The following is a 27209-nucleotide window of genomic DNA, read 5'->3' as shown; positions in this document are numbered from 1 at the left end:
TGTCTCAAAAAAAAAAAAAAAAAAAAAAAAAAATCACTTGTCAAAAGGTAAAAATTAAAATTTATTACTTTGAGAAGACACATATGTTGCAAATACATAGTGCATTTTAGGCCAGTGTTTCTCAAACTTCAATGCAACTATTAATCTTGGAATCTTGTTAAAGTGTAGATTCTGATTTAATAAGGAGTAGAGCCTAAGATTCCGAACGTCTAAGAAGCTCCCAAACACAGCCTACGCTGCTAGTTCTTGGACCTCAAGAGCAAAAGATTTTAAGCAATCTGACACACTTCTAAGTCCTTTAACCTATCAATATTCTTAAGCACCAGTTTTTTTTAAGAAGAATTTTACTAACCTGTACTGGATTTAATTGTCTCCTTTCCAATTGATTGGCCCAGCAGATCATATTGATTTAACCTAGAGCCATCAGGAGCAACCTGTACTGAATCAGATGCATTGTAAGTCCAAATATAAGTGACCTCTGAAGTTGTATATGCATCTATAGGAAATTAGGAAAAAAAATATTCTAAGCATTTTCATAAGAACCATCAATCTAGTGCTACACGAATAGTTGTGTATATCATACAGTCACTATATACTTTCAATACTAATACTTAAACGTCACATTTAGGGCAAAAATGTCTCATTTGAATTTACTTCAGTATGAGGGTTATGAAGTGGACCAAAAGAGATGATCACGACCTTGACAGTATATTTATTGCAACCACTTTGAAAGGTGAAGAGCAAATTTCTTGTTAGAGTCTATTACAATTCCTGGGCCCTGAGATGATTAGAACATCTCCTTTAGGCCAAAGGTAGCATATGAAGACACTGTGGTAAAATAAGCTGTTTAGCTTATTTATAAATAGCAATCACACATAAGATAAAAATCATAATTCAAAATTATATTAATGTTTGGACATAAATGTATCCTAGTTAAGAGTTAAATGAGTTAGCTATTATGATACAATGCATTTCATTAGAATAAAAAGTAATTATTATAAAACATGTAAGACAAATAATAATGCTATACTTGCATCAAGTTGCAAATCCTTTTAAAATCATGCTCATTTTAAAATGAATTAATGCACACAGATATCCTAGACTACACATTCATAGCATCCCAGTTTAACTATGGATTGGCAGGAAGAGGAAAAAAATGCAACCAGATCAGACATAACTTCCTGATTTATCGGATGAAGAACTTAGCAGAAGTAAGATGACTTCAGACCTGGCATGCAGGCAACATATCTGGTCTTAGCCTTTCTCTGGCAGTGGCATTTTCTTACCTCTCTATGCACCACTGCGGAACAGATAACCTCTCCATGTAGGCAGAGTCCCCCCAAAGTTGAATAACAGGTAATTCTTTCTATACTACTGACTTTCTGAAGAACTTCTATGCACTTTTACTCATGAGAATGTTTAGAAGTATAGTTACCCCTAGTTCTTGAGCAAAATTCAACATTACAGTCACATTACCAATTAAGGGACAGAAAGGGCCAGTTGTCTCTGGCAATAGTTCTACCTCCAGCTCTCTAGGACACTGGAAATCTCATTCTCTGCAATCTATAATTTTCCTAACTTTAATAGCACCATACTGTGGTGACTCTGGTTCTTAAATTGATATAAAGTCTGTGACTGCAAATCAATTTCCACTCAACCGTCAGTAACAATAGAGTAAATGATTATGAGTTTGTGTTTTCTAATGACATACTTGGCATTGTCTAATGGCAATGTTGTCTGGTTTTCTGAATGTTGCTACTAAATGTCAGTATCAGTGAAACACCATTACCACTACATATATAGTCACCTACATTCACAATTAAATTATATTATGTGAAGCAATTTTTGAAATAGGATTCTAAAAATGTATATATATGTATATATTTATATATGTATATACTTTTAATAGCAGAGAAATGTTCATATGATTTGATATGAATGAATTTTAATTATTCTAAGGTTTAGTTTTCTAATTAATTTCAATTCATTAATCATTAATGATTGATTACACTGAGAAAATTAAACAGCAACATTACTAATGTGAATAACTAGCAACTCATTTGTAGATCAAGTGGCTTGTTTTGTTCCCCCCATGAATACATATTCTGACTCTCCAATAAAATTTTAAATGGCACAGAATTTAACAAAAAGATGCATCAAATGATCTACTTTACGTCGGAAGGGCCTCAGAATACTCTGTAGTTGTCCATAAATTATGAAGTTTTTTTTTAAGTAGAACGACATCACTTTTGAATTATAATATTTCTTTCAAACATAAATAAGAAAAAATGAAACCCTATAAAAGAGATGACATTTTAAAGGCACTAATGGGATTCTGATAGGCAGCAACTCTGATTCATGCCTGTACCTCCAGGGCCGGGTACAGTGCCTGACACACAGAAGAAAGATTCTCAATTCACTCTCACTAGATTAATAAATTAAGTCATAATATTTTAACTATGTTCTTTACTGCTATGGAAGAGGGAACTCTAGAGAAGAGCTCAAGAGTTTATTAAGGAAAGTGACTGATTCTTCATATGTCTTTTGAAAAAGCAGCTACTGCACTTCATTAGTTAGATAAGAATATAGTTTTGAGATTCTGTGTATGGTGAAAATAATGCAGCAGAAATGTAAGCAGTGCAGATTAAAGCCTCTCCCAAAAAAAGGGAGTTATATACATCAACACACATATAAGCCAAGAGGTCATAATAATGTTTCTCAGTAAAGTATCAAAGGAGAGAAAGACAGTTTTACAAAATTCATTAGGAATTCCACTTCTAAATTAAGCTATCATTAAATAATCTTGTTTGTGTTAATTAACCCATTTTTGAGTCCTATGTTGCATTGAGCAGATGTATACCAACTGATTCTTAATATTTGGTAACCAGGAAAAATATTTCAAAAATATTTTTACCTATCAGTTTTTAATCTGAAAGACAATTTACAGCTTCCTTTGGTTTAATGAATAGAGTATCCCTAGACTTTCATTCAGAAATTCTAAAATCAAGTTAAACAACAAGGAAAAATTCAAAGGTGTGCAGCACTAGGAATAAAACAAAACAGGACTGAATTTAAAATTGTAAGCACACAGAAAAAAATGCTTCTTTTGATTGAGGACAATGACGAAGTTCCTGAAATCCAACCTTTTTGTAGAGTGGGGGTAGGGAAGAAGAGGGCTTTCAAGTAAAGAAGGAATAAATGAATAAAAGAAAAATTCACAGCTGCTTCTGCCAAACTTTGTTATGCCAACATTGTCAGCTTTGGCTTGGCTTGTATATTATTACACACTGGTGTCCATACTTTTAATACTTATGCATCAAGCACCTACTACAGGCAAAGACAATAAAATAACATAAAATTGTTTATTCAGTGTGTCAGAAAATAAATGTGAAGAAAACAAAATTAGTGCTAATTACTTAAACAAAAAATGCCTAGCAGCAAACTTTATTTGTTGCTCATAGCTCCTTCTGGGTACAGAAAACTATATTCTCAAGCATGCGATATTTCTGCACTCCATAGATGCAGTATAAGAGATTTTTAAATATTATTTAAATATTTTCAAGTGTGCTTATTTCATTTTCAGAATTGGGACATTCATCACATCACTTATATTTGATGACTTAATAACAATAGCTTGTAAACTAAAAGAAAAAAAAAAGTCCTTCTTACAGCATGATTACATCTTGAATTAATCTCTTCTTTGGTATCAAGGCTTTTCAGTTTTTTCTATAATGCCACTTATGTAATGGAAATAACTCTCTGCTGCATCTGCTGTGGTTTTCTCAGCATCATGTTTACATAGTATAACATGATTGACTATATTAAATAATGTTGGAAGAAATGCCAGTACTGAAGTTATGGTTTCCATGACAATAAAAGAAGACTTTGTAGTTAAATAAAGAGGAGATTCTCAAAGAAAATTGAGAACTGACTCCTTTTGTAAGAACAAACAAGATTTCAATTCTTGTACCACAGAAGTAGGATCATCAAAATAATTAGAGAGTTTTGCATTCATATGAGCCACCATTCTTCCGTTTTCTTTTGCTTAATACAGTTTATGAGAAGGCACACTATTCAGTGATACATAGTTTTAATCAGGTGGGAGTACTGTATTTCTATTCAACAATGAAGAAAAAGTCAAAAGGTATTCAGAAGGGACAAAGATGAGGGTGCCAGAAAGATAATTCTCTAAAAAGGTCAGGCAATAGGACACCCTCACACAAGAGAGAGGCTGCTCAGCTGTGTTCATGGATTTATGCTGAACCTATCCAGAATGTCATGTGGGACTAGGGAGATGATTTGACCTTCTGCCTTTTCAATTATTCTGGAAGTATGAATGCATCTTCTCGACATACAAGATATAACCCCTCTGACCTAAAGAAGAGCTAACTGCACAAAACCTTTTCTGAAATGTCCTGTGTACATAGAAGGTGCCAGAATGTAGCAATGCAGCTACATTATCTCCTTTAATTTAAGAAATAAAAAAAGAAATCCTTCCATTAGTTACAGTAGAAGACAATGACACAGACTAAGCTTCTGTGCATGTCATTTGCAACAGGCTGATTTCCACTTTAATAAACAACAGAATCTATACTTTCCAGTTCATTCTTAGTTGATAAAAAAGTAACATTTGAGTTTTTAATGTTCTGGCACTTGGAAAAGAAGGTAAATTACAGTCCTAAACTTCAAGGAACTCCTGGTCTAATTTTACACATGTACTAAAACACATGATATTCTTTATTAGCAGTAAAAATAGGTTATAATTGTTTAACACCGTGATTAAATTATAATAATATTTCAGAGATGTTCCTTAAGGAAAATTAGCATGGCTTTTACTTCCATATCTTATTGACAATTGTTAATCATCTCATAATTTGAGAAAAAAAAACCAGACAATTAAGCAGTGCTGCTGAATTTCCCTGATATTATTGACCCAAAACATGTACCTTCATCCCTGTACTTACAACTGCCAAATTTCAGAGGACATGAATGAGCATCCATTGGGAAATCCTCCAAGTGCATTGGGCATTCAGCTTGAACTGTAAGCCTAAAAGTCAAAATTCCACCATTTGTTTAAGTATATTGGTAAGTCAAGAAAAATTACTCGTCATTACTGTCAACAGACTCGATAGAGGTAGAGTCTTCATCACAGCATTTTATTAGGCTCATTAATATTTAAATAATCTTTTGTTTATTCATGTTTAGGTGATCCCTCAGAAGACATTGACATATACAAATTATTAGTATAAATGAAAATAATAATTAAAAATATACTTTAGCCATTTTAGTTTCTTAAGAAGTGAAGAAATCACATATTCATTTTGAAGGGCTCTTTTCTCATTAAGCTCATGATTAACACTTGAAATCTTAAGGACAAAAAATACTCTATCATTAAAAGAATGTTATTGTCTCCATTATCCCATCAACAAACATATAGTAAAATTGATCAAAGGATTCAATATTAGTTCAGAGGAGCTCCCTTCAACATATATGAATTCTGAATTAATACTGTATACTGCATATATAGTCACAGTTATACACATAATTCTAGATATAAATACATACACAGATGCATTTCCTAGAAATAACTTTATCAAGTTTAGATTGTTGGATAAATTATAAACACAAATTACGAATGTTAAATATATATATTTCTGTATCTACGTGATTGCAACAAAGAGTAGTCATAGAAAATATGATATAATGCAAACTTTCAATTATTCCATTTCACGTAAAGACAAAGTGAATATAGCAGGTACTAAATAAAATTTATAGAGAAATCTGTTATAATTAGCAAAACAAATATGACCACAATTCGTTATGGCTTAAATTCTAAGAGAATGTTTAAATAGAACCTTAGACAATATATTCCAAAGTTCTATGTGTCCTGTGCCTGCATTTTATTTAAACCCTAAAGTTTTATTCATTGCTTTCGTTCATAAAAATGATCAACGTACAAAGTCCACAGGGGCATTGCATCTGAATACATTGCAAGATCCAGAGAGAGAAACAGAGGCAGAAAGACTAACTAGCACTTCCATTTAGGCAATGAACAATTTAGTAATGAGTCCTCCAGAAATTTTTCTTTGAAGATCAGAAATAGCATAGGACTGTATTGTTGTCCCGTTTTAAATAACTTTCATAACCGAAATCTAGCACTTATGAAATAACAACACATCAAATAACTGGAATACATGTTTCTGTCTATATATAACGCTGATATCAGATGTCTGTTTTAAATCTTTTATGAAACATTTTAGCTTTAGATTCCACAAAATCTTACTAGATTTGTGATTTTTTTCTTATATAATACAAGTAACTTATTTTACAAAATTAATTCATGAATATGCTTAAGATGTAATAGGTTTTAGGATCAACAACTATTCCGCAAGAAAATTTTATTAAAGTTTAAATCATATAAACAATGCTATAGGATACTTTTTGAATTACAAAATGGCAATTTCATATGGTTCAATCTAGTACATGTTTATGGTATCCAATATACTTGTAAACCTTATTAAATAAAGCTTTCTCTCTGAATTTAAAATAGTTATTTTTTCTTTGGAGTAACTTCATAAGGAAAATTAAAATATTAAATTAGCCTGGGCACGGAGGCTCACACCTGTAATCCCAACACTTTGGGATGCCGAGGTGGTTGGATCACTTAAGGCCAGGCATTCGGGGCCAGTCTGGCTAACATGGAGAAACACTGTCTCTACTAAAAATACAAAAATTAGCATGGCGTTGTGACACATGCCTATAATATCAGCTATTTGGGAGGCTGAGACAGGAGAATCGCTACAACCTGGGAAGCGGAGGTTGAAGTGGGTCAAGATTGCACCACTGCACTCCAGCTTGGGCGATAGAGCAAGTCTCCATCTCAATAAATGAATAAATGAATAAATGAATAAATAAATAAATAAAGTCTTACTTTGAAATAACAAAAATTTTGATGGGATATCTGATAAGATATTAAAACTGTATGTTGATACAAATAAAATTCAAGTCATATTACAAAAGCTGTACTTAATAAAAACATCATGTGAAGAATAACCAAAACATCAATTCATAATAATAAAGGCAATTCTTAACATTTAAAGAACTAAGATGAGACTCAAACTCACAAATGCTATTTTATATAGTTTTTTAAAATCAAAACATTTGCAAAGCATATTATGGGTACTTCAATAATCTGGTAGAAAACACTCAACTTTTGCTAATACCTGGCAGCTAGATTGACTGGTTGTTTAATACACGAAAATTTCTTAGTATATAAATGCATCACATCAAATCTAAAAACATACCTCATTGTATACAGTAGAGTCCCATCATCCTGAATTCGAAGCAACTTATTTGGCATTGTCATATTATGAGCTACTGATTTTTTCCCATTGTGAAAAAAAGTATCTGGAGTCCAGATTTTGCTAGCCATTAAATTGTTCAGTCGAAGGATGTTCATAGGACCTTTAAATTTTAAACGTTCATCTTTCCATTTTTGTCGAAAGAAAACATCAATTGTATATTCCTGTAATAAAAAATATAATTTCTTTGAAACTAATAAATGTTGTACACACAAGACACTACAAAATTCCAACAAAATAATATTCTAATTAATTTAAACAGAGAGCGAGCTATATTGAAAGAAAAACATTTTTAATCAGAAAAATTACTCCTTTGTCTTATCAATACATGTTGCCACATACTATGGGATAAAGTATGTCTGTGTATACTATTAGCTATATAATCCTCTGAAAAGAAAAAATATCACTTTGGCCTCTTTTAGTTGAACAAGGTCTCAGTCAAACTGCTCCACTGCATCCTGTAGTTTAGAACTTCTTGGAGAGGGGATAAGCTTGGGCAGGGTCTGGTTGATTTATTTTAATAGCCTATTTCAAGAAAAAATGAGTAGGCAGCTTTCCCAGTAGCAAATAAATAAATAAATAAATAAATAACATTTTTTAAAATTAAAAAGAAAAAAAAAACCCACTACACTTAAGCACATTGTCAGATCTGTATGAATCATCATCTCCTGTTGCCAAAGAAACTGTAAATTATCATATTTTTTTTTTAATCCTAAAAAATGGTGAGAACATGATAATGTTAGCAAGACTGTCTTAGGAGATAATTTCAATAAAGTTTATTTACGAAATTAGTTGTAATACAAGCACCTTACAAGTTTTTAGAATACTTCAATTATGACTATCTTGCAGGGAAACTCCCTCATATTAAAATGTACTTTAAAATATTGTTACAGACCCACTAGTGATCAGGTCCTCTATTATTTTTCTCCAAATTTTAACTTAGGTGAAACTCTCTTTCTCTCTCTCTCTCCTTACCTCTGTCTCTATCTTTACCCTATCTTTCTTAAGGTAATGTATACATTTTAAATGAGATACACAATGCACCATTGTAAATACTATTTACAATCCACTGGATGTTAATTTTTTTGTCAATATATGTTCGTGTAAACATGCTATAAATAATTAAAATGTTCAATTACACACCTGAGATTGGAAGTTCAGAAACTGTCCTTTGAGCACAAAACCATAGTCATTACATGTTTGAAAATAAACAATGCAGTGATGCCAATTTTACTAAATTAATGTTTGCAGAAAAGAACAGATTAAAAAGGCCATATACTTATAAAACAGAAAATCATTTGTACAAATCTGAATCAAATACATGAATCCCAGTGATCCCTCAAAACTTGAAACTGTGATGATACTAACAAGTGAAAATCCTAGGTAATGGCATGTGAGTAGGAAATGAACAGAGGTTCTGGGCTGTTAATCCTTAAAGGAATATTCCATAACCTTATCCACACTCACTATCATCTAGTTATATTTTTTAATGTTTAACTCTAAACATTAAATGGAACTCTAAAATTAAAAAATAATGAACAAAGAGATGAGTCTTTGCACTCTAAGTTTCATGTAGTATTTTTTTTTTAGCTGGGATTCCTCAAATACTAGCCTAACGTGACTACATATGATTCTTGCTTACTTTTCCAGGCAAAATTAATGAATTTTAAAACTTTTTATAAGACTTCAAATTCTATATTTCATTTCTGTAAGATGAGGGTATGTTTTATCTGTTTCAGAAGCTGTTGATATGACAGTCATTTCCTGGAGGTCAACCACACAGGAAATACTTAAAGTTTACAAACAGGAAGTTGCAGGTGATTTTTTTTTTTACATTTTTAATGACATATTTTACTAATTTATTTCTGTTTTTCATAACTTCAACTTTTATTTTAGATATGGGGGCATATGTGCAGGTTTGTTTCATGAGTATATTGTGTGATGCTGAAGTTTGGGACACTGTCATCCAGAGAGTTAGCATATTACCCAATAGTTAATTTTCCAACCCTTGTCCTCCTCCCTCTCTCCCTGCTCTAGTCCCCAGTGTCTATTGCTGTCATCTTTATGTCCATGAGTACCCAACGTTTAGCTCCCACTTAAAGTGAGAACACGCTTTATTTGGTTTTCTGTTACTGCATCGATTTACTTAGTATAATGGCTTCCAGCTGCATCCATGTTGCTGCAAAGCTATGATTTTGTTCTCTTTTAAGGCTTCCTAACATCCCATAATGTACATGAACCAAATTTCCTTTATCCAATCTGTCACTGATGGGCATCTAAATTAATTCCATGTCTTTGCTATCGTGAATAGTGCTGCAATGAACATATGCATGCATCTGTCTCTTTGGTAAAACGATTCATTTTCTTTTGAGATATATAACCAGTAATGGGATTGCTGGGTTGCATGGTGGGTCTGTTTCAAGTTCTTTGAGAAATCTCCAGACTGCTTTCAACAGTGGCTGAACTAATTTACATTCCCAACAACAGTGTGTAAGTATTCACTTTAGTCTGCATCTGTTTGTTTGTTTGTTTTTTCTAATATTTTAATAATGGCCATTATGACTGATATAAGATAGTATCTCATTGTGGTTTTGATTTCCGTTTCTCTGATGATTGGTGATGTGAAGCATTTTTTCATCTGTTTGTTGGCTGCTTGTATGTCTTCTTTTGAGCAGTGTCTGTTCATGTCTTTTGCCCACTTTTTAATGAGGTTGTTTGCTTTTACTTGTAGAATTATTTAAGTTTCTTAAAAATTCTTTCCAGAATTATTATTCATCTTTGAGGGCTCACAGTGTCCCAAGGTGTGCCCTGCCAATCTATCTAACATAGTTTGAGTCCTTTTCTCCCACCCTCACCATGCAAACTCATGTTATGCTCTAGGCAACTGCAACAATCCCCACTCCTTGCCATTCCTCAAATAGAGCAAGTTCTTCACCTGCCTCAGACCCTTGAACACCTGCAAAAAAAACATAGCCAGCTCTCTTTGTATTTCTATAGGGCTCTTCATTCTTTCAACATCATCTGTTGCAATTATACATTTGCTTCTCTGCCTCCCAAACAGTTTATAAATCCTCAAGAAAGGAACCATGGCTTTCATTTGTGCTTATTTTCTTTTTGTTTCTCAGACATACACAAGAGTGTAAAGAATATTACAAACAACTTGTAACCATCACCTAGCAGAAATGTCATCACAAATATTATTGAAGCCCTTCCTCTTCTGTTTATTCCTTCTCAATCACAGTCCCCTTGCCCCCGAGGAAATAAGTATCTTAAGTTTAGTGTATACCATTCCCATACATGTACTTTCACATTTAGTGTGTGTGTGTGTGTGTATGTATATATATATATATAGAGAGAGAGAGAGTCACATTATAAACATTGATATACATGTATATCATACCTTGCATATTGCCTTCTATATTTTTCTGACACTTGCATCTTTTAGCTACTTTGCTGAGATTTACTCATGGCAATATATCTAGCCCTCTGATTTATTTTCACTGCTTTATAGCATTATATTGGAAGACAAACTTCACAATATCATCGTCATTTTTCCTTATCCTTTTTTTCTTATTTCTAACTTGTCACTGTCACAAGCAATATCGCTACAAATATTCTTGTTCAACACTTGTAATACAAAGGTATAAGAAGAGTTAACTCTAGACAAGAGGTCAGCAAAGTTTTTCCATTAAGGGTTAGTCAATAAACATTTTAGAATTTGTGGGCCATATGGTTAGTATCACAACTATCCAACTCTGCCACTGCAATGTGAAAGCAACCATAGATTGCATAAATGAATGAGCATGGCTATGTTCCAATAAAACTGTTTACAAATATAGGCAGCTGACAGCCTTTTTTCCCCACAGGCTGTAGTATGCTGACACTGCCCTAGACTAAATCTATAAGTAAGATTACTGGAATTTCATGTATGTGCATCTTCAAAATAACAAGATGTTTTTCAATTGAAATCCTAAGTGGTGTGCAAATTTACATTCTCACTAGAAGTAGATAAATGTTCTTCTTTATGTACAACTTGGTAGAGACAGAATATTTCATTTTAGACATGATTAGTGTGAGAGGGGTCATGGTGTAATCATGTGGATTTCTCTGTTAATTAGTAACAAATAATATATGTTCATGTTTGTTAAAAATTCTAGTTTTCTCCTCTACAAATTGTCTGTTCACTTAATCTACTCAGTTTCCTTTTAGGTTGTCTGTCATTTTCTTACAAAGTTATGATAATTATTTATATAGTTTCTATACTAACACTTTCTTAAAGAATATACAACTTAACAAGAATCACACTAAAGATATCCAAAATATCATAAACATATTCCCATGTTTCTTGAATGGATATGAAAGTTCTGCCTTTTACATGAAGGCCTTAAATCCATCTTGTAATATTGTATATGATATGAGATCAAGGTCCAACTTTTTTTTCTAATAATAGAAAACTAGCTTTATCAGCATCATTTATTGACTGGTTCATTTTTTTCCCTATACATATGCAATGGCATTTCTATAATATATACAGTATCCATATGGGTATGGATCTGTTTCTGATTTCTATTTTGTTTTTATTATGTACCTATCTGTAGTTAAATTCCAAAGCCATTATTATAATAGTTGTATATAAGGTTTAATTAACAATATTCTGTTTATTGTCCAATTGAAGCTATTTTATAATTTCCATCATGGCTTTTCTTTTTCTTTACATAGAAAACATTTTTAACTGTGTTTTTATATTTCCAAATGTATTGGCTTCTTTCATTTATATTTCATCATTAATGTTTGATTTTACTGCAGTTATAATAAGATATTAGACACTATAAAATAATTTTTTGCAATTCATTGAACATTTAAGAGATTTTTTTGTTGTTGAACCTGACCATTTTCATCTTTTCATGATAATCCAGTTCATTTATGCCTATTGTGATTACTAATATTGGACATGTTTCCAGGCTGTATTGTTTTTAGCAGTGAATTAAAATTATAAGGATAGAAGAGAGAACATATTGGACTTTACAGGATCAACCAAGAAAAATAAAGGAAGAACTCTAGAAAATTAAAAGAAACAATAAAAGAACACACACTGAAGCACACACAAAGTATAAGGAAAAAAAGTATCAAACTAAAAGTAAATGTAAGAAGTATATAGAAATCAACAATATCAAACATTACTAAAAGGTAATAACGGCTTAGAAGTAGAGAGTGTAGAAGGCAGAATGCAATGAGTTGAGGAGTGAACACAGGGTACAAGTGAGTAAAGAGTAGAGTTCTCTCCTCTGCTCCTGCATTTAAATGCCAGTAAAGGAAATCTAGTTTTATCAGTAAAACCTAGAGACTAGCTAATACAGGTTAGCTATTGTTGTATTAAAAAAAAAAAAAAAAAAGAAAACACACACACACACACACACACAAAGAAAATGCAGGAGCTTAAAATAACAACCATTTATTATTAGTTTAGAAGTCATGAAGCTGGAAGTTGGTTGTTCTCACCTGGGCTCCAGTTGACCTTAGCTGAGCTTGTTAATAGGTCTCTGCGTTAGGTGGCCATTGGCTGATCTAGGCTGTCACTGTGTAGGGCTGCTGGAGCAACTCAGCGCAGCAAGAACTGTCTCTTGTCCTGCCTCACAAACCACTGGGCTAACCCGGCTTTTCTTTCTCTTGACAATGGCAGAAGTACAAAAGAACAAACTCCAATGCACAAGCCCATTCCAAGCTAGTGCTTGTGTGATATGTTTTAACAGCCCATTGGCTAAAGCAATTTACATAGTTAAATTGATGGATAATTGGTATAGTAGGTAACCCCAACTCTCAGTGAGAGGACACTACAACATGAGATGGGAAAACGTGGCTATAGGAAGGGGTAAAGAACTTGAGCCAGTATTTCATCATTGCAACCGAACACACTGGCCTCTGTGAGAGGAAAGTAAAAGATGTTGGTGAATGAAAAAAGAGTTTGAGGTCATCTGAAATTTCAATGAAAGTCACATGAGTCTAATCTCAGGGAGGCAGGTTGGTTATAACTTAGTAAATATAACTATTATCAACTGTATTTACTTAAGAAAAGAGCAAGCCTTTAAGTGGAAGCAGGGTAATCAGCTCAGGACAACGGCTTACAAAGTAAAGTGTGTATATGCATTTGGGTGCAGGAAGAAAATACTAGAATCTCGATTTTTATGTATCACTTAAAATATAAAAAGTAAATGAAACTTTTATAAAAGATAATATATGGAACTATATAAACATTATTAAGAGTAAGAATGTAAATAAGTAAATTATGGTCATATTTATAAGGCATTCTATGGGAAGAGAAGGGGCAACAGGAAATGGGGGAGTGAATGCATTTGTTATCAGTGTACTGTGATTGTGTCTAGTAAGGTGAATTTACAATACTTACTTTTGATTAAATTAGCTCTAATGGAAATAGGCAATTGGCTTCAGAAGACTACTGATAAAACACCATGGAAGAAAGTAATAATTATACAAACGAAAGTGGAAAACAAGAAAAAGAAATACAACACTCTGTCTAATAGGAGCTCTATAGGAGCCAGGTTAAAAAAATAGTAAACAAATAAACTCTAAAAAAACTCCAAAAAATATTTATAATTATCAGTGAGGCTATTTAAAATATGGGTTTACACCCACTGTTTATAGCAATAAATTTCGACTTAAGCACATGTTGTAATTTAAAATACTGGTCAATGATAGCATCAGACCATTGCAAGTAATAAGTCATTTTAAAAACTAAAAATCCAGAACGCAAGGACAAATATCAAAAGTTGATGGGTGGATTTTTAAATATGAGCGTCATAATTCAGTAACCAATAGCCAATGACATACTTCTTAAAGTTGAATCTATAATAGTTGTAAAGGCAAGTATTAATGTGATATAAATTTAGAATCATATCTTTTAATTGCTACAACGTAATTTATTTAAGAAAAATATTAAAAACAATAAACTGCACTTAAATATTAATTACTAGAAATATAAAAATTTTAAGTGGGAACAAAAATAAATGTATTTCTTTGATAAATATAATTACTCCTTAAAATAAATATTTATTTTTAAAAGTTCACTTTAGTCCATATTTCATATTTTTATATATTAGTGTAAAATATATGTATAGATATATACATAAATATAGCTGATTAACTAGTTTTTGTATGTTTTGCTCTCTAGATTAAAAAGACAGGGGAAGAATTCATTTCAATAACATAATATTCATTGCATAGCCACTAACTACAACAAGATTTCCAAATAAATTATTTTCATGTGATTCCCTTAAATGCTTATAAAATGCATACTCTAAGTATTTGAAAAGAATATTCTTGAAAAGTGCATTTAAAATTAACTTCAGATTTTTCATGAGTACATACTAACAGAGTTATTACTTGACTTGTGTTTTATAAGAAAATTACCAAAAAAAAATAAAAAACGGTCTAACTCCTTCACACAAACTTAAAGGCTTAGATCCATGAACTGAGATTCTAAAAGAAATTAATAATTAAAGGCTGAATTACACAATGCATTGGAGAATACACATACAACTAAAGTGCAAATTTAATAAGAAACAAACAAAAGCCACAAGGATAGATCAGCTTGCATGTATCCTATGGCTTATACACAGAAGTGAGACTGACTGTTGGGTGACACTAAAGAGTTGAAAAATCCGTACACTCCAAGATTTCAAAAATTCCTTACAGGAAATTTAATCAAATTTCCTACTCTCACAGATGGGATTATAGAAAAATTCAGTGAATTTCCTGTTTTCAAATTTGTTAGTGACCGAACCCAGACAAAGATGCAGTTTCCAGTCAAATGTTTTTGCCACTACTAAAAATCTCCATTTATACAGTAAACTCCTTAAGTATTATATTCATAATTTGTCCTGGAAACAAAGAAATCACTCTCTATGAGCCATTGCACAGTTTATCATATAAACTTGATTTTAAGGACACATTAACTTAATGAAGGCACCATATTGTTTATTGCCTGACTACATTAATTATAAATCAATACTTGCAGCCAATTCCCGAAGAATCTTATCCACTCACTAAAACACAACTAAATTGTAGGACTGCTCCTGGAGTGATTTCTCATTTACTTTGATTTTCTACATTTTTTAAAAATAGTAAAACTTATTACATTATACTCTTGTGGCTAATAAAGGCTAGTCTCCCTTGAGTAAATTCCAATCAGTGTGTTTCTTCTACAATGAAGAACATGTAGTCTATGAAACAGATCTATAAACAATGTAAAAAATATCACCCTTGGAATATGCAAGAATAATGAAGCTCAAATACTTTCAGTTGGTACTCAAAGGGGGCTAGACAACAAATTTAGCACAGTATTTGCATTGCAAAAAATTACAAAGAAAAATGAGAATCTTAAGAACAGATCAGCAAAGGGCCAATAAACCCAATTAGTACAAGCCTTATTATGTAAAGAAGTTCACACAAACTACAGTTGCAGAACAACATAGCTACTGCACATTCAAAACATAGTGGAGGTAAGATGTTTGGACATTCTTTTTGGAACCAGGGGCCAGGCAAATTTCACTAACAAATTAGAAAATGATACTAAAGATTCATATTCTAACAGAAAATAATTAAAATATATCTAATAAAGGTATTCAATATGATTAATAGTTATAGTAGACAGCGATCTACTTTGATATAATATGTGTCATTTAAAATTCATAACAACTTTATTGCATATGCAAAATTATCCCAATTTCACAAGTGGAAAATACTTTAAAAGCAATATTTACTTAAAAAAAAGACAGAGAGGAAAAATTTGGTCTCAAATTCTGTGTTTCTAAACACCATGGTCTTTTCATTATACCATACATAAAACAACACTTGAAGGCAGAATGTCAGAATAAAATTTTCTTCTTTCATAGATCAATAAATGGACATTACTCATGGCTTATGAGAAGTTACAGGAAGAACTAAGTTATAGGGCTGAGACTGGAGTTTTGGAATCTCTGAAAAGGGTATTTTCTTCAAAGCCTGATGTTGGAAAAACTGAATAGCCATATGCACTATAATTAAATTGGACATCTATCTTATCCCATACACAAAAATCAACTCAAGGCAGACTAAAGACCTAAATGTAAGACCTGAAACTAATAAAACTCCTAGAAGAGAAGATAGGCTCTTTGACATTGATCTTGGCACTGAGTGTTTTGAACATCACTCCAAAAGCTCAGGCAGCAAATGCAAAAGTAAACAAGTGAGCATACATCAAAGTAGAAATCTTCTGTACAGCAAAGGAAACAATCAACAAAGTATAAAGGTAGTCTTATGGATTGGGAGAAAATACTTGCAGATTACAAATTTGATAAGACTTTAATATCCAAAATACATAAGGAATTCACACAACTCAATAGTTAAAGAACAACCTAAGGGCAAAGAATCTGAATCAACAGTTCTCCAATAAAAACACAAAAATGGTCAATAATTATATAAAGAGGTGCTCAACATCACTAATCATCAAATAATTACAAATTAAAATCAGTATCACCTCACACCTGTTAGGATGGTTATTATCAAAAAGACAAGAGATAACAAGTGTTGGCCAGGGTGTGGATAAAAGGGAATCTGTGTACACTGTTGGTGGGGATGTAAATTGGTGCATCCATTAGGAAAAACAATATTGATATTCCTCAAAATGTTAAAAGTAGAATTGCTATATGGCCCAGAAATCTTTCTGTTAGGTATATATCCAAGAGAAATGAAATCATGACCTTTAAAGATATTGGCATTCACATGCTTATTGTAGCATTATTCACAATACCCAATATACAAAAACAATCTAAGTGTCCGTCAATGTATGAATAAATTATTTAAATATGGTATACATGTACAATGAAATTCTATTCAGTTTTAGAGAAGGAGACCCCGTCATTTGCAACAATATAGATAAACATGGAGGGCATTATACTAAGTAGGATAAGTCAGACACAGATGGAAAATAGTGCATGATCTCATTTATACATGGAAAAAGGGAAGGGAGAAAGGTAGGTTGGTTGGTTGAATACATAGAATAAAATGATAGCAGTTACTGGGGTGGGATGTGAAGAGGGAAAAAAATAGGGAGGTGTCAATCAAAGGGTATAAAGCTTAGATACATAGGACGAATGTCTACAGATCTAAGGTAAAACATAAGGACTATAATTATTGTATACTGGAAATGTAAGTGCTCTTACTGTTAAAAAAAAAAAAAAGGAAACTATGCAAGAGGATAGATATGTTAATTTTACTTGACTGTAGTAGCCACTTACTATTATAAGTGCATTGAAATATAATGTTGTACATCTTAAATGTGCATAATAAAAAATCTTCTTTGCACAATTAAAACTAACTGAAACACAATATCAAATAATAATAGTGATACATATTAAGTAAGAAGAAATGTTAAAAGCACGAGTTCTCAAGTCAGATAGATCAGGGTACCTGACTTTAAGCAGGTTGGCTAGCCTTTCTTTATATCAGTTGACTTATCTGTAAAATGGTAAGAAAAATAGAACTTACTTCCTAGGACTCTTGTAAGGATTAAGTGAGATAACATTTGCAAAGTTCTCAGAAAATGGTTTGGACACCAAGGAAGATATTCTGGCATAAATCATCTTCCAAAGATCCTTCTCCCTCTCCCCATACTCAACAAAAGGGTGGCCAGACAAGGTAGAGACACCCAGTAATTAAAGGTCATAAAGTTCCAGAGGTGGGGGCCACACAGGATACCACAGAGAATGCCACTGGAGAAGAAGCCACCTGTGTTTTTGGTGACTGCAATAAGGAGGTCACTGAGAAGATAGCACAAGTATGTTCCATGGGAGACCCAGTATTCATCTACCAACCATACAAATAGCATATATTGCTAACAGAGAACTACAATAGAACCAGTTCAGTAAAAAGGTATATTCACCTTTTACTACTCTTCTTTACCCTTGCAACAACTTTGAAAAACACAGAAAAAGAAGAGGAAGAGTGGATCTTGGCCTGTCCCCACAGTACATCCCTTACCTGTGAAAAACGCATGGAAAAGGAGAGAACATCTAGATGGCCTAAGAGACTGATGCTGAAATTAGTTTGGACTGGACTCGTTAAGCTATAGTATGCATTGAAGCATTGCCGTAATGTGAGGAAGGGAATTTGAAAGAATAAAATCTTGCTGATTTCAGTCTCCTGAATCTCTAAAGCCCTTAGGATGAAGTACAAACACTCTCACAGCCTCCAAGGCCCTGCACGATCTCTTCCTCTCTACCCCTCTAGCCTTGCCTACAATAATCCCCCACCACATCCACACACCCACACCCCAACACACGTACCCCTCTATGCTGCCACAATTATGACATAAGTACGTGTCAGGCCTCTGATTTATCATGCTGCATTTTACTATGCAAACTCACTAACCTCTGTTGTTCAGTCTTCTCTATCCTCTCCCTACATCTAGACAACTTTCATTCCACACTGAGAACAAGGATCGTGACCTCGTGACCACCTTCTTCAATGCTGTGTCACCAGCATCTAAACAACTACTTGGAATATAGGAAATAAACAATACTTTGCCTATGAATAAATGAATAAGGAGAGTCGTTGTAAATTTAATGTAGTATGAAGGATACTGAGCCATAAGATTTCTGATGAAACATAAGAAGAAAGGCATCATTAGCAGAGGCAGATGGCAGAAAAGTTCTCAGATGTCTTATGGCAGCAATCTGCAAACAACAAGCTAATCCTTAAATTCACAGGTGTCCAGTTACTTTCGTTTGTGTGTTTGCATGTGTGCATCTAGGTAACTATATTAAACTAATCACCAATATACTTTATAATTATATAAATAGTTACATTTTATAGAATAGTTGCATTTTAACTATAATTGTTATTTTAAAATATTAATAGTTACCTTTTACAGAACGTATATAGTATAACAGCGATATTTTAAAGAAGGTCAACACATACCAAAAAAGCCATGCAATTATAAGTTGTCTGGTAACGGAAAGCATCATGTTTTAAAGTATCATTTGGGCATATCTCTATAACTTCTTGGGGGGTGATTATGATCTTCTTAGTCTTTACGGCCTTTATGGTCTGGCTCGAAATACTTTTCTAGCCTCATCTCTCCCAAAATTCCTAAGAGCATTCTAGGCTCCAGTTATACTGAACTTTCACATTTTACTAAACTCAACAAGCTCTTTCAATTTGTGCTAAAACACTCTTTTCCACTGTGTAGCTAGTCAATCCTTATGTGTTCTTCTTAGCTATCTTTTTTTCCCTAAGATCCGTACCAAACTCTATATCTACCACCCACATCCCCTCTGATAAGACATTAATCCATAAATACTTTAATGAAAGCATTATTGTACCGTTGTAAAATGAACTATTTTCCTTAGCTGTCCTCCAATATCCTGTGAGCAATTTGAGGGCTACACTTACATATTTCAGTTCCTACCATGGTGAGAAGCACTGAGTGTATACTTAGGAAATCTTGTTGAAATGTACAGACACAAGTTATGCCTTCTAGTATCTCAGACTGCCATAAAAAAATAAAAATAAAAAAAGTCAGGAAGATTTTCATAAGCCCATGTACAATGTCATTTAAAAAATACTATGAACGCCATGTGGTGGAGCACAGGGATAAAGAGGACTGACGACTTGGAATAACCTAGAAAGAAATCAGAAAACAGATGAAATTTGAACTTAGTTTTGACTAAATAAAATACCTCCAGTTGGCAAAGGAGGAGGTAAGCATAACAAGAACAGGAAAAAACATGTGCACGGCCAGAGAGTTGTTAAATATAATGACATGTTCAGGGAACAGTGAGAAGTTCAATGCCATCTTTAAAAATAAAAGCCTCACTGATAGTCATAATGCCGTACAGCTACTGCCCTCCGTCTTGCCTCCTCTCTTCAACCACGCTGCTTAAAAATGTTACCTCCACTCTTTCTCCATTTCCTCACCTCCCACTTGCATCCACCCACCGCAATCTGGTTGCTTTTACCACAATCAGCAAATACTTCTGTTTTTAATCTAATGACATATTTAAAAACCTTTTCTTGGTTTTACCACAATAGATGATACAATGTTTGCTCCCTACTTTTGTAATGCTCTCTTGTACTGGTATTCTTAAAGTCACATTTTCCTGGTACTCTGAGAAATCATTGCTAAAATCCTCATCATGGGATGTGAGACCTTCGATGCCTGTCAGCTATCTACATGTACTGATATCCCCTAGAAAATATACGGTAGTAGGACCAATAGATAATATTTATTATTCTTAATCTAGGCATACAAGTTCTTTGTGGCTTTCCCAAAGACAGTCTCGAAACTTGAAACCTAGGACAAAAAACACGCAACCCCTGAAATTTTTACTTAAAAAAATCACTTCATGTTCAGAAATCACAGTTAATATTATTTTTTTCTTTTGTCAACATTTATTTTTGGTTCAGAGGGTATCTGTGCAGGTTTGTTACACGACTAGCTTGCATGTTGCTGTCGTATGATGTACAAATTATTTTGCCACCCGGGTAGTGAGCATAGTATCCATAGGTAGTTTTTCAACCCTCCCCCTCCCTCTCCCTCAAATAAGCTTCAGTGTCCATTGTTCCTATCTTTGTGTGTACGTGTACTTGATGTTTAGCTCCCACTTACAAGTGAAAACATATCATATTTGGTTTTCTGTTCCTCTATTAATTTGTTTAGGAAAATGACCTCCAGCTGCATCCATGTTACTGCAAAGGACATAATTTCATTATTTTTTATGGCTGCATAGTTTTCCAAGGTGTATATAGACCACATTTTCTTTATGCAGTCCACCACTGATGAGTATCTAGGTTGATTCCATGTATTTGCTATTGTGAATAGTGCTGCAATGAACATACAAGTGCATATGTCTTTTTGGTAGAACAACTGATATTCTGCTAAAAAGTAGAATAGTAATAAGCATATAGTATATAGTAATAAGCATATAGTATATAGTAATTAGCTTGCTGGGTCATATAGTAGTTCTGCTTTAAGTTCTTTCTGAAATCTCCAAACTGCTTTCCACAGCAACTAACCTAATTTACATTCCCACCAGCAGTGTATAAGCACTCCCTTTTCTCCGCAACTCTGCCAACATGTTATTATTTTTACTTTTTATAATTGCCATCTGACTGAGGTGAGATGGTCCCTCATTGTGGTTTTGATTTGCATTTCTCTAATGATTAATGATGCTGAACATTTTTCATATGCTTGTTGCCTACATGTGTGTCATTTTAAGAAATGTCCTTTCATGCCCTTTTTCCATTTTTTAATGGGAATGTTTGTTTTTCACTTAAGTTCTTTATAGTTCTGGATATTAGACCTTTGTCGGATGTATAGTTCAAAAATAATTTCTCCTATTCTGTAGGTTGTCTGTTTTCTCTGTTAATAGTGCCTTTTCCCATGAAGAAGCTTTTTAGTTTAGTTAGGTCCCAGTCGTCTATTTTTGTTTTTGTTATAATTGCTTTTAGGGACTACAACATGAAATTGTTGTCAAGGCCTAGGTTCAGAATGGCATTTCCTAAGTTTTCTTCTAGGATTCTTACAGTTTTGAGTCTTACATTTAAGTCTTTAATCCATCTTGAGTCGATTTTTGTATATTGTGAAAAGAAGGGTCCAGTTTGAATCTTCTGCATATGGTTAGCCAGTTATCCTAGCACCATTTATTGAATAAGGAGTCCTTTCCCCATTGCTTGTTTTTATTGACTTTGTCAAAGATCAGCTAGCTGTAAGTGTGTGGCTTTATTTCTGGGTTCTTTAGACTGTTCCATTGATCTACATGTTTTTGTACCAGTACCATGCTGTTTTGGTTACTGTAGCCTTGTAGGATAGTTTGAATCTGGGTAATGTGATGCTCCAGCTTTGTTCTTTTGCTTAGGTTTGCTTTGGCTATTCAGACTCTTTCTTTGGCTCCCTGTGAATTTTGAAATATTTGAATTTGTTTTCTAATTATGTTAAAAATGATATTGATAGTTTGATAGGAATAACTCTTATTTAGTTTTTACAAAAGAATAGGGAGAATGGTAGGGAATACTACTTTGTGACCTTAGAAAACCAAGAGAGCTATGACTGGATGCACTAAGTTCCTACAACCCTCCTTCTCCAAGAAAGGTAATGAATGGAGTCAAACTACTTTTACCTGTGCCCTTCTGGAACTGTTTCCCCACCCCTTAGGTGATGTTTTACTGTACACAAAATACATGGGTTCATACAGTTACCCAGTTACCAAATAAGCCATCTCACCTTAACTCTACAGAATCCCATTTCGGCAGAGGGCTGTAGCACAGACATCTGACGAGAGCACAGCACTGCATCTGATAAGGAATAAGACAGTGGTCTCTGCCTTTTTTTTTTTTTTTTTTTTTTTTGGATGAAAGCACAGCCTAGCTCAGAAAATGGGACCACTCTTCATTTTGACAGATACCCACAGTTGCTCCTTCTCAGTCTCCTCTTCCATTTTTTGTCCACTTTCTGCCCTTTAAATATTGGTGTTCTAGAGTTTCTGTGAAAGTAAGATGGCTACTTCACTCTAATCTCTTTCCTTGTAAAATTTTATGTATGTCTATGGTTTCAACCACCATTATATGGCCCCCAAGTTATCTATACTCCAAGTTTCTCTGTTGGGCTCCAGATCTATGCCTGTTACCTAGACATCTCCAATTAAAGTTTCAAACTCAACATGTGTAAAACATAAATGTTCATCCCCAGCAACAAAACAAAAACAAACAAAACTTCTCCTACTGTGTTCCATATCCCAGTTCCTCAAGATGTCATTCTATACTTCTTCCACCCCTTCATCCAACAGATCAACACTTCTACCCCACAAAGAACTTTTGATTCTTTTCAATGCTCTCCATCTTCAGTTCCACTGCCCTGGGCCAATTCACATTAATCTCTTGCCTGTAATAAAACAGCTTTCTAACAAGTCTTCCTTTTCCCAATCCTTTAATATAAATTATTGAACCATAGAACTCTTACTCTTCCACATACCCTCTACCTTCCTCCACCTCTTCATCAGTCTTATAATAGATTCGTGCTTCCTTTAGCATAAAGTCGAATACCTTATCATGTTAAAATACAGACTTTCATGTTCTACAAATAGTAAATGTTAGTCTATAGATCATAGGAAGATCCCAGGAAACAACTATTTTTAAAAATAATTCAGATGGTTACAATCCAAGTACCTGTAAATCACATTTTGGGGAATATTATTATAAATTCTAGGAGGGTGCTGAAAAATATTTGATGAATGAATGAATGTTTCCAGTGTCTATTTTCTAACTTTCCAAAATGTCAATAACCTTACAGCAACCAGCTTCTACATGCTGACTTTAAAGGGAGTAAACATTATTAATTTACTTTTGATACAAAAGGTTTGCCATGTTCATCACAGGTTTTCTTAATGAACTACATTTACAAATGACAACCTCTGATAAAGAGTTAACAGATTAAGTTCAGTGTCAATTTTGACCAGATATTAAATCTCACAACTCTCTAAACTTCCTTGATGTTAACTACTGAACTATATAATATCCCAGTACCTTCTGGAGATTCTAAGAGATAATGCACTCTGTGTTTTTATAGAGAAGAAAAGTATTATCTGGAAAAATCAACATAATCAATAAACCAAGGTCATATTTACCACACTGCCTGCTTCTTAGCCTAATGGTAAACTGTATCAAGTATCTCAAGATTACTTCAAAGTTTTCATTGTCCAAGCTCTAACCCTAACACTTCACAATAGACAACCATTTGAACTGAGGTTCTTAGTCTAGGTTTAGGTTAAATAATTGGTAATCATAACACTTATACCATAAGAATATGCACACACAGTGAAAATGTTTACTAATATAAGAAAAGACATCCAATAGAAACTAAGGAAAAAGGGAAAAAAACAGTACAGTACATTAGAAAGTGCTAAAATGCCTACTACAACCTTGGTCAATTGCCAACTACTAGTACATTTCAAAAATTAATTACCTCCTTATGAATTTCAAAATATTGAAATAAAATATTTTTAACTTGGTTGCAGAAACTGTAAGTATAATCTTTAATTATAATTTAGATCTACAACATTTTTGGGACAATTACACTAGTTAATGATTCCAAGAAAGCAGTGTGTGTGTGTGTGTGTGTGTGTGTGTGTGTCTGCATATTTTTTTGGTTCTTAATTCTTTTTGCTATGCTGCTTTTTTTCTCTCAGGCTAATGTCATAACAAATCTACATCACTGACCTGAATAAAAGAAATTAGGAATTTAGGTTTTGCTACTGACTACGCTCACTGATTAGAAATAAAAGTGTATATGCTAAGCTACTAAAAGTAAAACTAAATTTGTTCTTTACTTTTGTTCTTCATTAACAAATTGTTTATGTAAGATATTCATTAGATAGCTCCACATCCACTTTGACTTGTAGGTAATACTATGTCTACGTTTTCCCTTCCCATCATAACATTCTTTTTTATTTAGAGTGTCACAGCCACGTCTCATTGCTCAAGCTATTGCTCCATCCATACTAAACATAAATTCAAACTTTGCCTCCTTACTTATCTTGATTTCCAGTAAAAATAATATCAACATGGAAATCATTCATTTTGCTCATCATGAAGACCAAATTGTTTCTCTCCATAAAATGTATATATATTTTTTTAGTTGAGCACCATCTTCCCTAATAGACTTACAATGTGAGTAAAAAGATGTATTTGTATGTGTCTCTGTTACTTGTGTCTATAGGTTATTCAACTTTAATTTTTCCCAGCTGCATCTTTCTTCTCTAGATTTGGACAAATATCAATAATACCTGTTGAGTGATCAAACTATCTCCTGGTCCTCAATTAACATCTTCCCTGTATTACACATTATTCATATTTCAGCTATCTGTGTATTGCCTCTCAACTCCAAATCCACCCTTCTTTCATTTCCTTTGTGATACCTGGTGGATCCTATAAATACTGCTCCTCTGCCAGCTCACACAATGTCAGGCTTTGTCAATAGAGGGTGCTGGAGGGACACTCCAATGTAGTCAAAAGAGAAGGGCGCTTTTCTTTCTTGGTCTCTTTCTGGGTCACGTGCATTGTCATTTTTTTGGCACAGCTTCAAAGGACTGACATGCTGTGAGTTTTCAGCCCATGCAGCATATTTCTGTAGACCAGCTTCAGCATATACCATCACATGTTTCTTCACCACCAGTAGCTGCATGTTCCTGTAGCAGCAGCACCCCTCCAGTGAGGTCAGAATTCACAGATCTTAGGGGGAAAGGGTGCTCTTTCAAGTCCTCAGTTTCTTCCTGATTCTGGAAGTGGTGACACTGCAACCCTAGAAGTAGATGTTCTGTCTGCATTTGTTAATTCTGTATTGCTTGGAATCTTCTTTTATCCATGTTTTAAAACGAATTTAACTGTCTTTTATTAGTTAATAATTCTTTATATCAGATTTTCCCTATGATGTTCTATGACTGGACTGTGTTTACATAGTATGCTCCCATTTGGTAGGTTTGTGATTAACTAGACTTCCTCTAAAACAACTGTTGGCAAGCCCGACTAAATGAGGTAAATAAAGACAGAAATAAAGTAGGAAATCTGACAAGAGCAGAGCAATTTCTTAGAAATTTTTTAGGCTAGATGCATTAAGGGAAATGTATCACTAGAGAAAATGTCTAGGGCCTTCAAGATTTTCAAAAACGTACTAAGATGCTGAATATGCATTCCATTTTTGAGAATACATCTATATTTGGGTGTGCATACACACACTTACACACACATGTATTCTGAAATATAAAAAGAAAACTAAAAAATCAAAGTAAGTGATTTTTTATTTAAATGTTATCAACTGAAATTCCACTCAATGCAACCTATATTGGTAGTGTGAGTATATTTTAATGTTTATTATAACTTGTGGTAGAATCCCCCCAAACAAGAAAGCATATCTTGAGTCTGCTAAAAAATTTTAAAGTTCTCGGGTTCAATTTACTGATGAAACACAACTGCTTTTAGTTCATTTCAGACATAAAGGAACTAAATATGTTCCATTGCTAATGACTATATACCTAACATCAACTACCAATTTTCTAAATATGTTAGCGATCCAAAGAATAGTCACAACAAGGAGAGGTAGAGAATTAATCTAATTCATTATCGCCACTGGAAAACAAATGACTCTGTATATTTTGGCATACAAGTATGATGTGAGTTTGTGTAAAATCCCCAAATATCAAACATGTCTTGCTAGAAACATACATGTTTGCATGTATGTATGTATATATGTATATACATATATATATATAGAGGGAGATGTTTTAGCTAAAATAATTCACTTTGCAAAAAAATAAAGCTAAAATTTCAATGCAGTAACTGCTACTACTGAAATTTACAACATGAAAAAAATCTACAATATTGAAAATGTACTGATATTTGGGAGTCATATCATTTGTCTTTCTGCTTTGGCTGATAATAAGACACAAATTAACCAGATATAAGAGTCACAATTTATATAATATGCTAATTTCTCAATGTAGTAGTTAACAAAATTCTGACTCTACTTAATTTTTGATAGAAGTTAGGTATTTATTTGCACTGTGTCTCTCTAATATTTGGGAACATTTAAGACAATCTGCACTAAGACAAAGAGTATTTACTAGGACAAAATTATATTTATAGCCAAACAATAACATTTGGAATGCACACTCTTACTAAAAATAAATAGTCTTTGTCATCATTATAAGGATATGTCCACTTAAATTGACCCATGGAAAGAGGCAGATTAATATTTCAGGTCAAAATATACAATAATGCAAGGGGAAAAGGAGGGTTATACTG

At 33.2% G+C, this 27209-nt stretch overlaps 1 protein-coding gene across 4 annotated transcripts in view; it reads right to left on the bottom strand.

Moving 5' to 3' along the window:
* The window catches only part of GABRA2 (gamma-aminobutyric acid (GABA) A receptor, alpha 2), a 146270-nt gene that overhangs the window by 58143 nt on the left and 60918 nt on the right, over nucleotides 1-27209 (bottom strand). For all 4 annotated transcript variants that reach the window (XM_011975312.1, XM_011975310.1, XM_011975309.1 and 1 more), the window contains 3 exons: nucleotides 7305-7525; nucleotides 4965-5047; nucleotides 353-496 (listed from right to left, as the gene is read on the bottom strand). In XM_011975312.1, coding sequence (XP_011830702.1) covers nucleotides 353-496; nucleotides 4965-5047; nucleotides 7305-7525 — 448 coding nt within the window. The remainder of the gene's footprint in view (nucleotides 1-352; nucleotides 497-4964; nucleotides 5048-7304; nucleotides 7526-27209) is intronic.

Source organism: Mandrillus leucophaeus, unplaced genomic scaffold (genome assembly GCF_000951045.1).
Source record: "Mandrillus leucophaeus isolate KB7577 unplaced genomic scaffold, Mleu.le_1.0 Scaffold1530, whole genome shotgun sequence".
NCBI classification, from domain to species: domain Eukaryota; kingdom Metazoa; phylum Chordata; class Mammalia; order Primates; family Cercopithecidae; genus Mandrillus; species Mandrillus leucophaeus.
Note: the sequence above shows the minus strand (reverse complement) of the source record. Positions and strands in the feature narration are given on the sequence as shown.